This window comes from Ostrea edulis, chromosome 2 (assembly GCF_947568905.1).
Source record: "Ostrea edulis chromosome 2, xbOstEdul1.1, whole genome shotgun sequence".
NCBI classification, from domain to species: Eukaryota; Metazoa; Mollusca; class Bivalvia; order Ostreida; family Ostreidae; genus Ostrea; species Ostrea edulis.
The window spans coordinates 33,309,982-33,322,476 of record NC_079165.1 but is presented as its reverse complement, the minus strand read 5'-3'; the positions used below and the strand labels follow the sequence as shown (position 1 = coordinate 33,322,476).

Below are 12,495 nucleotides of genomic sequence, written 5' to 3'. Positions count from 1 at the left end.
GAAATTGTGAATTTTGCAACCCCAAGATTTTGACTTTAGCAGTGGAAGATTTGAAGGGGGCCCGGGTGCCTCCTTTATTTGTCACAAATTTATAAGACAAACTCCAGATTTGGCACCCAAAACGACTGAGTACTTGACTTTCACATGTGGGCCCCCTTTTCGGAAATCCTGGATCCGCCACTGTTTTAGGGCGGGTCCAAAATAGTTATACAGTGTTTTTGTGTTTTAAGAACACATCTTGTTTTATACTGCTGCTGAATATTAGAATTTAGTTTTGATATGCAGATCAGGAAAATTATGACAGATTTCATAGCCCTTAGGGCTAATGATACTTTTAACTCAGGTGAACGATAAGGCCTATGGGATTCTTGTTTTTGAAGCATGCTCCTCAGGATGGTATGGAAGAAACTGTTCTAAAAGCTGTAGTGAAAACTGCATCGGGGGCAATTGTGATCACGTTGATGGGACATGTATAAATGGCTGTCAGCCAGGATGGATGAACAAAACATGCAAACAGGGTCAGTATATCTAAATATTTAAAGTAGCCAATCATTAGCGTATTTATCAGAATCTCAATTAAATATTCAAAAAGAAGAAGAAGAAAAATAACGAAAAAAAAAAACAAAAAAAAAAAAACAAAAAAACAAACGTCAAGACGTATGTAAGGAGTATATATACAAACGTTGGGATGATCCTGACTTTCTAAAGGTTGTACTGATATTTAATTGCAGACGATATATAATTGTCATTTCAGACTATGCAATCATTCGAAAAATCGTGTAGCGTACAAGGATCCATGTACTAGTATACAGTATATATAACGTTATACTCCAGTGTTACATTGTATTCATGAATAAATAATAATTTCGTTGTGGTAGTTTGTTTCCAAGGTGCATATGGAGAAAATTGTTCACAAAAATGTGGTGGAAATTGCGCCAGAAACAGAACTTGTAATCCAGTGGACGGGTCGTGCGGTGATTGTGCGGAGGGATACGATGGAGTCAAATGTGATGTAATCAAAAGTAATTTTCAATCTCAATTTGAAAAAATTAATGAAATGAAATGTTGGTCACTGAGGATAACCGACGATCACCGGGCAAGGTGGAATTATGAAACTGCTTTCTGACTGAAGAAGTCGAAAAGTTAATTTCATTACGAAATTTGTATAAAAAAGAAAACAAAAAACAAAGATGCATTTGTAGTTATGAGAGTAGCAAATACATGTACTGGTATCACTCATTTTCAGTTCCATTTTTACGTCACTTCCGTGTATAATTATGAGTTAGAATTCATTATATCTTCTTTTTTTTTAAAGTTTGGAATGCTATGCACATACAGAATCCACAGTGATTATATCTGTGTGGTTTTTTTTTAAAGAAGCAGTGCGGCCACTGGAGGACACCGGCTCTAGTCCGCTTGCCGTCATTGTTGGGGTACCTGTATCTGTGCTTGTCCTTATTGTCATCATTGTTACGGTCATTTGTATCAGGTAACTGAAATCATTGATCTTTTATGTAATTTCTGAAAATAGGAAGCAAAGTGACGCTTTACAAATGTCCTTTCACTTGTATACAGGTATTCTTTTTTACTTTACTGAAACAGGCGAAATTTTCTTAGATGCAAAGAGAACCCTCAAAGCTCAGACTGTGCGATTAAAGCTGGTACATCGACAAGGACGGGAGATGACTCACACCAATACGAGGCCTTACATTTTAATCGGAACCACATATAACGACTATCTTCATTTTTTCATCGTCGGATACTTGTGGTTGACTCCAATCGTGCGTATCCGACGATGTATTTTTGTGGACGGACACAATCTTGAACGTATTTTAGCAGGAATTATTAATGAAACCACATATATAAAGGCCTTAAAAGGGTGGATACATAGTTGAAAACGATTTACTTTTCCTTAGCAATTTTGAAATTACCAAACAGCATCTCTAGATAGGATTGTGCATTTGTATTTAATTTGGGGGGAAAAGAGCACTTGATTATGTAGATTGGGATTTTCTCTTTGAAGTGTTCAAACCGGAAGGAGAAAATACTTTTTGAAATGAACAAATGCATTAAATATCAATGCTAACATTAGAATTAAAACACTGGGTGATTATTTCAAATAAATCTTATGACTAGAGGAATGGGACAAGGATGTACACTATCGACCCTCTTATTTCTCTTTGTAGCTAACTTTCGAGCTATGAAAGTTCGAAAAAGGAATCGAAATAGATAACAAAAAGTATATTTACATGCAGACGACTAAATGTAGCTGTACAGGGTGTAACGTCAATGTATTGTACGGAATTCATGGATTCTGTGAACACACTGGCTTAAAAGACCTGTTGATTGCCTAGGAATTGATAAAGGGTGTCGATAAGTGCCAGGATAAAACTTTGGCAAAAGTTAGCTATGATCTTGAAAAGGAGTGAATTCCACTTGTTGTTACTGTGTCCTTTTCAAAAATGTAACGAGTCGACAGTATATTAATTAGTTTGGGTTTGTAAATTGTTTAGGGGGGGGGGTGTTGTTTACGTCCCATTCGAAAAAAATTCAATCGTATAGAGACGTCACTGGCATTGGGTGAAGTGCAAAGATGCAGTGACCAAGAAATATTTGACATCACAAACCGACATAGTAATTTGCTTTTGGAAGACGTTTTCCCTCTGGGTAAGAGTTCTATGGATATAACGCTGTTTCCGTTTAGTTATTAGCGACCTCCAGGAGGCGGTCGATTATACATATCTTGTGGTTTAAATACACGGCCATGGTTAACTGACGGCAAGCATTATAAAGTAATGATCTTATTTATATATATTCAATACAACCTATCATTGGGTCAAATGCTGTCTGACGTGTTTCATACCGATTATTTAGCCGTTCTTGGAACACTGATTTTGACTGCGGATAACTCCGCTTACCTGAACAGGATATAGGGCTCACTGCGGGTGTGACCGGTCGACAGGGGATGCTTACTCCTCCTAGGCACCTGATCCCACCTCTGGTGTGTCCAGGGGTCCGTGTTTACCCAACAATCTATTTTGTATTGCTTATAGGAGTTATGAGATTGATCGCTGTTCGTTATCTTCACCTTGCATTCAAAGCCATCATCATCATTCGATTATTCTATTAAATCGAGTTACGTTATTTGCATATACCGAGTATCTTAAATAACGTGATTTTTCAGATCTATTTGTATGCTATTGTAATCCGGATCAGTATACAGAATCCTTTAACTTTCACTATTAATTTTCGTACAGAATTTCATAACATCATGTTATTCCTTCCAATAATGATTTTTTAGTTTTCATTATTTTTTAATCATACGTTTTATTTTAATCCTTTTTAGCTCACTTGAACCGAAGGCCCAAGTGAGCTTTTCTGAACAAAATCTGTCCGTTGTCTGTCGTCGTCGTTTTCACATTTTCATCTTCTTCTCCAGAACCACTGGGTCATTTTCAACCAAACTTGGCAAAAAGCATCCTTGGGTAAAGGGCTTTCAAGTTTGTTCAAATGAGGGGTCATGCCCTCTTTAAAGGGGAGATAATAACAAAAATGCTAAATTTAGGAAGGGCCACAATAGGGGATCAAAGTTTTACATACAAATATATAGGATAAATCTTCTTCTCAAGAACCAATGAGCCAGAAGAGCTAAGATTTACATGAAAGCTTTCTGACATAGCGCAGATTCAAGTTTGTTCAAATCATGGCCCCCGGGGGTAGGTTGGGACCACTATAAGGGATCAAAGTTTTACATGGGAATAAATAGAGAAAATCTTTTTCTCAAGAACCATTGGACCAGAAGACCTGAGATTTACATAAAAGTTTCTTAACATAGTTCAGATTCAAGTTTATTCAAATCATGGCCCCGGGGGTAGGTTGGGGCCATAATAGGGGATCAAAGTTTTACATAGAAATATATTGGGGGAAATCTTTAAAATTCTTTCTTCTTGAGAATCAATGGCCCAGAAGAGCTGAGATTAACGTGAAAACTTCCTGACATAGTGCTGATTCAAGTTTGTAAAAATCATGGCTTTCAGGGGTAGGTTGGGGCCATAATAGGGACTAAGGTTTTACATGCAAATATACATAGAAAGTCTTCAGATATAGGACAAAGTGACTCAGGTGAGCGATGTGGCCCATGGGCCCCTTGTTTAGATATTTATTTGTTTATCTCCTCTTCATGTTTTTAGATTTTTGTTTCTTTTTCGTTGGTAATATATCCATGTTTCGTTGTAAAAGTAAGACAAATAATTTATTTGTAAGTTTCAATCAATTAATGTCTTCAACTTTCAGGTTTTCAGAATATTAAATGAAACAAATCCATTTTAGTTTTGTATTTATTTGTATATAAGTACTGTCTTTCGAATGTTTTAAAGATTGACCTTGCAAGCTTGTGTTCTGCATGATAATTATTGTATAGTATTCCTCTCCAGTTTTGATAACTATGTTTAATCTCATGGCTTTTAATCTGTCTTTGAAAACTATTTCAGATGACGAAGTGTTAATTAATGCAAAGCACAAACTGTTTTTGAATTATGCCATAATTTCTGGTCTATCCGTCTCTCTCTCTCTCTCTCTCTCTCTCTCTCTCTCTCTCTCTCTGTTATACTGCCTTGGTCATAACCTTTGAATGGTTAGTGATAGGGCTTTAATCCAATATTTTACATGTGTATTCCTTAAAACATGACCTTTCTTTTGGTACCAAAAGTTTTGACATCATGACCTTCGCCTTGGAGTTTGAAATACTTAAACCTTGCTCATAACTTTTGAATGTTGAGTGATAGGGTTTTCATGTTTATGAATTCCTTGTGACAAGACCTTTCTTTTGGTACCAAACATACTTAGCTGCCATACAGGGCATCATTTTTTCAAAAATACATCTTGTCATCGTCGCAAACCCACGATGGAGAGAGGAACGAATCGTAATCAACCGTGGGTTTCCGACGATGACATCTTGTTAGAAATCAAATAACTATATCGTTTAGATATTTTTATGATTAAATAATTATACAAATGTGTCATTGTTATTTCTCTAAACACTTAATAGCAAGGGGATATTATCTATAATGTATACAATATGAATGAACTGTAGCGACGAACTGACTGCACAAAACGTCAGCTTTGATACAAAATCATCTAGGTTTCCTAAGAGTTTGCCTTACATGGTATTTGTGTCATCTAATAGAAAACTACCACGCCTCTAGAACAGTAATCACAACTATCTCTGGCTAACGAATTCATTACGAAGCTACTACTATGCTTTTAACGCAGGTAGTTCGAGCTTGTAGAAATGTGGAACAATGCATAACACTGTACTTGAGCTAATGTCAATTATTCTTTGGAAATGAATGACGAAGTAAAAATGGCATGAAATAACTAAGAGGAACAGATTGAAGTAAGTCCGAACCAGCTACATCATCTACAGACAGGGGGAGGCCACCGCAGGGTAAGATTTTAAAAGTTTTTTCCCCCTGAGATTTCCCGAGGAATACGGGTTTCTGTTAAAGAGAGAAACTCCATTTACCTGATCAACATACAGGGCGGGTGATCAACATACAGGGCGGGTGTGACCAGTCAACAGGGGATGCTTACTCCTTCTAGGCACCTGATCCCACCCCTGGTGTGTCCAGGGGTCCGAGTTCGCCCACCTCTCATTTTGTATTGCTTATAGGAGTTATGATATTGATCACTGTTCGTTATCTTCTACTATCATGAAGGACCTGTACGACTTTACAAGCGTACTAACAGGAGAAGTGAAGGCTACAAATAACATATTGAGGACATAAAGGTCAGAGAGGATGCAAGGATGGGTAGAACATTTCAAGTGAGTGCTCAACAGGGAAGCACCAGAGTACACAGCAGCAGATGGAGAGATGGGGATAATAGGGAAAGTGGGGGAAATACTAGGATACTGTGGACAGTTTAGTCAGCAAGAGGTGATGGCAGCGCTACAAAGAATGAAAAAAGGGTAAGACACAATGAGTAGACAGTGTCAGTAGAGATCTGCTAAAGCTGGATAAGGAAGAGACATGTAGGAGGCTACTAGACCTGATCAACATTATAGGGCAAGAGGAAAGAGTCCCAGAAAAGTGGCAGAAGGAGGTAATTTTGAAGAAAGGACACACAAGAGACTAACACCGGGAGAGGAGTGACAGAGACTAACAGCGGGAGAGGAGGGACAGAGACTAACAGAGGGAGAGGAGGGACTCTGTTATCAGTGATGAATAAGGCACGAGAGACTAACAGAGGGAGAGAAGGGACAGAGACTAACAGCGGGAGAGGAGGGACAGAGACTAACAGCGGGAGAGGAGGGACAGAGACTAACAGCGGGAGAGGAGGGACAGACACTAACAGCGGGAGAGGAGGGACAGAGACTAACAGCGGGAGAGGAGGGACAGACACTAACAGCGGGAGAGGAGGGACACTGCTATCAGTGATGAATAAGGCACGAGGGACTAACAGAGGGAGAGGGGTGACACTGCTATCAGTGATGAATAAGGCACAAGAGACTAACAGCGGGAGAGGAGGGACAGAGACTAACAGAGGGAGAGGAGGGACAGAGACTAACAGCGGGAGAGGAGGGACAGAGACTAACAGCGGGAGAGGAGGGACAGAGACTAACAGCGGGAGAGGGGGGACAGAGACTAACAGCGGGAGAGGAGGGACACTGCTATCAGTGATGAATAAGGCACAAGAGACTAACAGCGGGAGAGGAGGGACAGAGACTAACAGCGGGAGAGGAGGGACAGAGACTAACAGCGGGAGAGGAGGGACAGAGACTAACAGCGGGAGAGGAGGGACAGAGACTAACAGCGGGAGAGGGGGGACAGAGACTAACAGCGGGAGAGGAGGGACAGAGACTAACAGCGGGAGAGGGGGGACAGAGACTAACAGAGGGAGAGGAGGGACAGAGACTAACAGCGGGAGAGGAGGGACAGAGACTAACAGCGGGAGAGGAGGGACAGAGACTAACAGCGGGAGAGGGGGGACAGAGACTAACAGAGGGAGAGGGGGGACAGAGACTAACAGCGGGAGAGGAGGGACAGAGACGGGAGAGGAGGGACAAAGACTAACAGAGGAAGAGGAGTGACACTGCTATCAGTGATGAAAAAGGTGTTTGTGAGAATAAGGATACTAGTAGGTGGAATGAAGAAGGGAGTTGAAAAGGCACTGTTCAAAGGAAGAACAAGTAGTATTTAGAGCGACATGGGAAACATGCGATTAGATATTCGTCCTCAGAATTATCATCTGAATAGGCACACGCATGGGACGCTGCTGCTCCTGTAAACTGTTTTTGCATTTCGTGGACTTCGAGAAAGCATGGACATCGGGAGAGCTTGTGGAAAAACTTAGAAATGTAAGGGATGCCACAGATGATAAAGATATCGAATATGCATCACAAGATATTGAACATAAATCACATGATATCGAAAGTTCATCACACGATATTGAACATACATCACAAGATATCGAGCATTCATCACACGATATTGAACATACATCACAAGATATCGAGCATTCATCACACGATATTGAACATACATGTATATCACAAGATATCGAACATTCATCACACGATATAAAGTATGCACCACAAGTATCGAATATACATCACAAGATATCGAACATACATCACAAGATCATCGAATATACATTTGTAGCGATGTTTTACACACCATATACAAGACCTCCATCCTGTGCAAAACAACTGCGTAGTAAATTGACGGTTTTTTTCTGTAGCTCTTTGGTATGTCCCTATTTCCATCTAGAGAGCTACTGTTCTGCAGCTAGGTTTTCAACTGAAGACAGAAGACCCGAATTAATAAAGATATCAAATTGGCCTGGTGGTCTAAAATCGTAATATTTAACCCCTTTTTATATCAATTTACTAGGGACAATGTTTGGTAAGGAACGATTTGATTCCATCTACAAGTTTAAAATCTATCCATTATTTACTGCGTTTTTCAAGATAACACAGATTAGGGTGATTAATGTGAAACCCGGAAGAAACGCGGTGCCTGCAAACATAAAGGTTGGCCAAAGGAAAGGAGCCAACTGATCAGATCACATTTACAAATTTCAACAGAAAAGGGATTTAAGACATGAGAACTCTACCGCACGTGTTCTACTCTCTACTGACCATGCTCCATTTCTGTACAGGATACATGTATGGTAAGCATTTTTGTTTGTTTGTAATTTGAAAAGTTTTGTTCAGCTTTAATTTGATATTTTGATTTTCAGAAAAGATTTAAAAAAAAAAAAGAATAGCTTGTTTATATTTATATCAGCATGTAATGAAAAATGTTTGTGAATGGTGCATGGAGACAGCGGAATTCGCATGAATCACGTCACAGTCACGTGAATGTCAAATAATTCCAAGTTGTGTATTACCTCATGTATATAAATAGAACTGCAACATAATCCTAAGAAAGATGAACTTTTCATAAATCTATCAAAATATAGTTAGTTAGTAGAAATTCCCATGGTACACATAGAAATGAAATACATAATATAATTTCTAAAATGCAGTGCATTTCGTTAAACTTCGCAGAGATGAGTAAGACTTCGAGGAAGTAAATGGCACCAAGAAAAAAAATTAACAAAACATCTACCCATGGTAGTCATGATCTCCAACAGCTCTTTATATATGTCTTTGCACATGCGTAGAACCCATCATAAAACTGACATATCAGATAGTAAAAAAAACCAAACTAATACAGATGGGTGATCTATAAAAAAGGCGCGAGCGAATCAATATTATCGTTATAGAGCAAGTTAAATATAACTCAAGATGAATGGTACCCCTGTCGTGGATGTGGAGCCAGCCATGCAGTTAAAGGAGACCAGTCCACATGTGTAAACACAGAAGATGGCTTTCCTATGACATGGCACGTAGATCTCCAGGAAGTCAAAAGCATAGCCAGAATTTCGATATTCTACAACACTTCTGGTATGTTTATAGTTATGTTTATACTACATGTATTTACTTAGGCACACACACACATACACACACACGCGTGCGCGCGCACACACACCTTGTTATATGTCATACAAAAGATAGTGATTTTTTTTTTTGCTCCTTTTATATTCATTAAATACTTGGAAAGTTTTGTTTTGTGCACGCCTCGAATACACCATTTGTTAACTAAATTTAGATGAATGTGCTGACGTCATAATGCTTCCCAGTATGAGGACAATCAAGAGGTATAACAGTTGGAAAACAAATTTAATCCATTTAAGAACACCATGAACATACATAATACTTTGCCAAAAAATCCTTTAAAATTAATTTTCCATCTTCATAATTTTCAGAATGTCTATCTTTTAAATCCCAAAAAGCTGAGAATGCGATCCCTCCATCTTCTCCGCGGTCTCACCACACGGGGTTCTTCCGCAAGAGAAAGTCCCGTGGTGTAGAGGAAACTATACCGTAAAGGCCTTGGTTTCATGGGCTTGGTCTTCGATTTTTCGTTTTTGGTGGAATCCTGGGTATCGGGTGCAAGTTTAAAGCTTTCTATACGGGATAGAAACAGCTTTCGGGGAATAAACTTTGGTATTTTCCCTGTTTCTAATGCCGCAAGCTCCCCAGGTTTGACCAGTTCACTTTTGACCGGCTGGGTTTTCTGTTTTAAGTCTTGTAATTCAACAGGTTTCTGTAGACACTCGTTTTTCATTTCCTGACTCGCATCTGAAGTGTTGACATGTTTTGTTTCTATCATTACACTGCCGTCATCCTGATCTAGTCTCTGGGCTGTTATATCTTGGAGAACTATTGCACATGCCTTTTCGACAATGCTCAGGATATGTGCTGCAACATCCTCTGTTTTTATACCAAGTTCTTCGTCACTGATCTCAGGAACAGAATGTTTGATTTGTCCGTTTTCTGCGTTCAGAGAGCTCTCAACAGTTGTCTTGTCTTGTGACTCTTTCTCCAGCACTGCCTCTCCAGTTTGCATGCTTGTCTCAAACACATTTCTCTTCTTTATTTTCTTTGGTTTGTGTAACTGCATGAAGTATTCATCGTCAGCCCATGACGGCAGGAATGAAGAAACATTTGCATTTGCAGCTTTTAAAACTTCAATTTTCGAGATGGTGTCCTTAACCTGCTCATAGGGTACACAATCATTTTTCGAATCCTTGTCGTCTGCCATAGAACGGAAAACTTGTCCAGAAATCATCTTCTTTTGATTTTCCATTCGCTTTACTCTTATCTAATGTATCGCCTCCAAGCAAGCGCACGGTATGTTTATGTTTAGTCGCAAGGGAGAGTGTGTTACGTCGTACACTTTATGACGTGCTGTACATTGTGACGTAATAATTCGGTGACTTTTAAGAAATCAGATATTCTCTGAAAGAAGAGCATACACTTTCAACCCTTTCTTGCCCTGCTTTTCACTCACAAAGCACATTCTTAGTGTTATTTGTAATGACAGTAAATGCTTTAATATCAACCATTCTAATTTTTCATTTTATGAAAATAAATTCTTGAATTAAATTAAAGACCATTGGAATAAAAAAAAAAAGAGAGAGCACTAAATACTAAAGCAGCACCCATATCACACGAGCTTTCACCTCAGATAAGCTTTTTAAAAAACTAGGGTGAAGGGTTTGTTCACGAACGCCCCATAGTTATTGATAAATTTTCGTAAGACAAAGTATTCATATGAATATTTAATTTGTTATAGGACTTGAAAGTTTGTTGTGAAGGGGAAATTGGGCATATAGTTAAGGGTTCTATCTAAAATCGCATTTAATTTACTGTTGGGTGAAAATGACCAAAACAAATGTTCAATAAATTATTATCTTTTTCTATGTATTGAGAATACGAACACCAATACAAAGTCTGCAAATGGTCTCAGTAAAGCATTTAAGAGATGTTTTGTTGTTTTTTGTTTTGTTGTCTGTGTTCGTATCTATGAAAACGCTAAAATTTATCTCTTCATGCCAAATATTCAACAGAACGATTAGAAATTATTCAAAGTGTCCATAAAATTTCTGGCTTCTAGACGATTCTTTTACGATGACTATTAAGACTAATAGTTGTCGTAAAGAAGACGAGAAAATGTTCATTTCATGCGTCAAACAAATGAATAAGCAATATGGTATCTATTCTTGAATTAAACAACAACACCAACAAAAAACCCGAGTTTCCGTTCTCAAAACTTGACGTGATTTTTATTTATCGTTTTATAATATATGTATGTAGCTAGTCTAATTGTAAAACAACGGATTTTCAAACTTTCATAGCTAAATCGGTGTAAAAATTGAGCGAAAAGATCGGTCGGGCTAGGTACAAATTCTATCGAGAATAAAGATGTACAAGGGACGGGTTCAGGAATTGAAATTAGGGGGCGCCACTTAATAAAGCGCGAGAAAATTCCAGTGGGAAGAGTGGTAAAATATTTAGAGCAATTTTGATCAAATCCGGAGATGAACGAACTAAGTGAAAAGAATCGTTAATTACATGTTGCAACTATTTATTGGTAGCTCAATAAAGCATCTAGTCTTACATAAGATTTGAATTTAATTCGCAATGTACCACAGTCAACAGCAAGCTATAAACAGTTTACGCCTGTCCGATCGATCCATACGAAAATGCGTTTGTCCGATCAGTCGATCAATTATGTAGGCCTATAATTTCTTTTCCGTGACGTTGCACGTGAAAATTTCTGATCTTGGCAGTTTCCGTAAAGTCACATGGTCTTATATTTGAATAAGAAGACCTCTAAATGGGATACATTTTCACAATGAAGCTCGAGTTATTTCCCCTTGAATACAGGTTGCTGTCCACAATTCATAGCGTCAATATAAGGATTTATTATATTAATATATCTGATTGTGATTAAGTGCCAGTTAAGGGTTTTTATGTAATTAATGAAAAATAATGTGACTGCAAAATAAGTTTACTCATTGATTCTATTTATGTGTCCATTGTGTGGTTGTTGTTTTTTTCGCAGGCAATAATGTTGAGTCAGATGTAATGTTCAAAATCTGTAAGGTATTAGTCCCCTACTTATTTTGATCAGGATCAAGATATCTTTAGCATATCATCAATTAATTATTAACTTTAATCAATATTTTGGACGACCAAAACGCAATTAGATATGCATAAATTACATGTACAACCAACGCATATACATTACATTGGCGGATCTAGACGGGTACGGAGGTTGCAACAATGTCCCTTTGAGTTTGGTTTTAAAAAGAGTGCGAGAGAAAGAGAGAGTGGTATCAGAGTATAGAATTTATATATTTCCGGGAACATTATTTCTGCATTGATTGTGGAATAAAAATCTATAAATTCAAGCAGTTAGGAGAGGGATAAAACTCCTGTAAGCTTACTCGTGTGTTATCCAGAGATGGGGCGATTACATTGTAAATGTAATTGATTACGATTACGATTACTTTGAAAATCTATGATTACGATTACGATTACACATATTTTGAAAGTAATTGATTACAATTACGATTACTGTGAAAAGTAATCATGATCAC

General features: G+C 38.1%; 2 protein-coding genes across 8 annotated transcripts in view; both read left to right on the top strand.

Annotated features, from left to right (window-relative positions):
• LOC125680473 (multiple epidermal growth factor-like domains protein 10) overlaps nt 1–12,495 on the top strand; it is a 35,860-nt gene that overhangs the window by 8,018 nt on the left and 15,347 nt on the right. The window contains exons 6-9 of one of the 6 annotated variants that reach the window (XM_048920087.2): nt 381–518; nt 879–1,012; nt 1,378–1,489; nt 1,603–5,016. In XM_048920087.2, coding sequence (XP_048776044.2) covers nt 381–518; nt 879–1,012; nt 1,378–1,489; nt 1,603–1,895 — 677 coding nt within the window. In that variant the 3' untranslated portion in view covers nt 1,896–5,016. Of the gene's footprint in view, nt 1–380; nt 519–878; nt 1,023–1,377; nt 1,490–1,602; nt 5,017–12,495 lie in introns of those variants that run through there. The other 5 variants (XM_048920089.2, XM_048920090.2, XM_048920091.2 and 2 more) reach the window with 5 other exon arrangements.
• Nucleotides 7,812–12,495, top strand: part of LOC125680474 (uncharacterized) — an 18,609-nt gene continuing 13,925 nt past the window's right edge. For both annotated transcript variants that reach the window (XR_008799896.1, XM_056153788.1), the window contains exons 1-2: nt 7,812–8,172; nt 8,792–8,950. Coding sequence is in view for 1 of the 2 variants with exons in the window: in XM_056153788.1 (XP_056009763.1) it covers nt 8,103–8,172; nt 8,792–8,950 (229 nt within the window). In the remaining variant the exon portion in view is untranslated. The remainder of the gene's footprint in view (nt 8,173–8,791; nt 8,951–12,495) is intronic.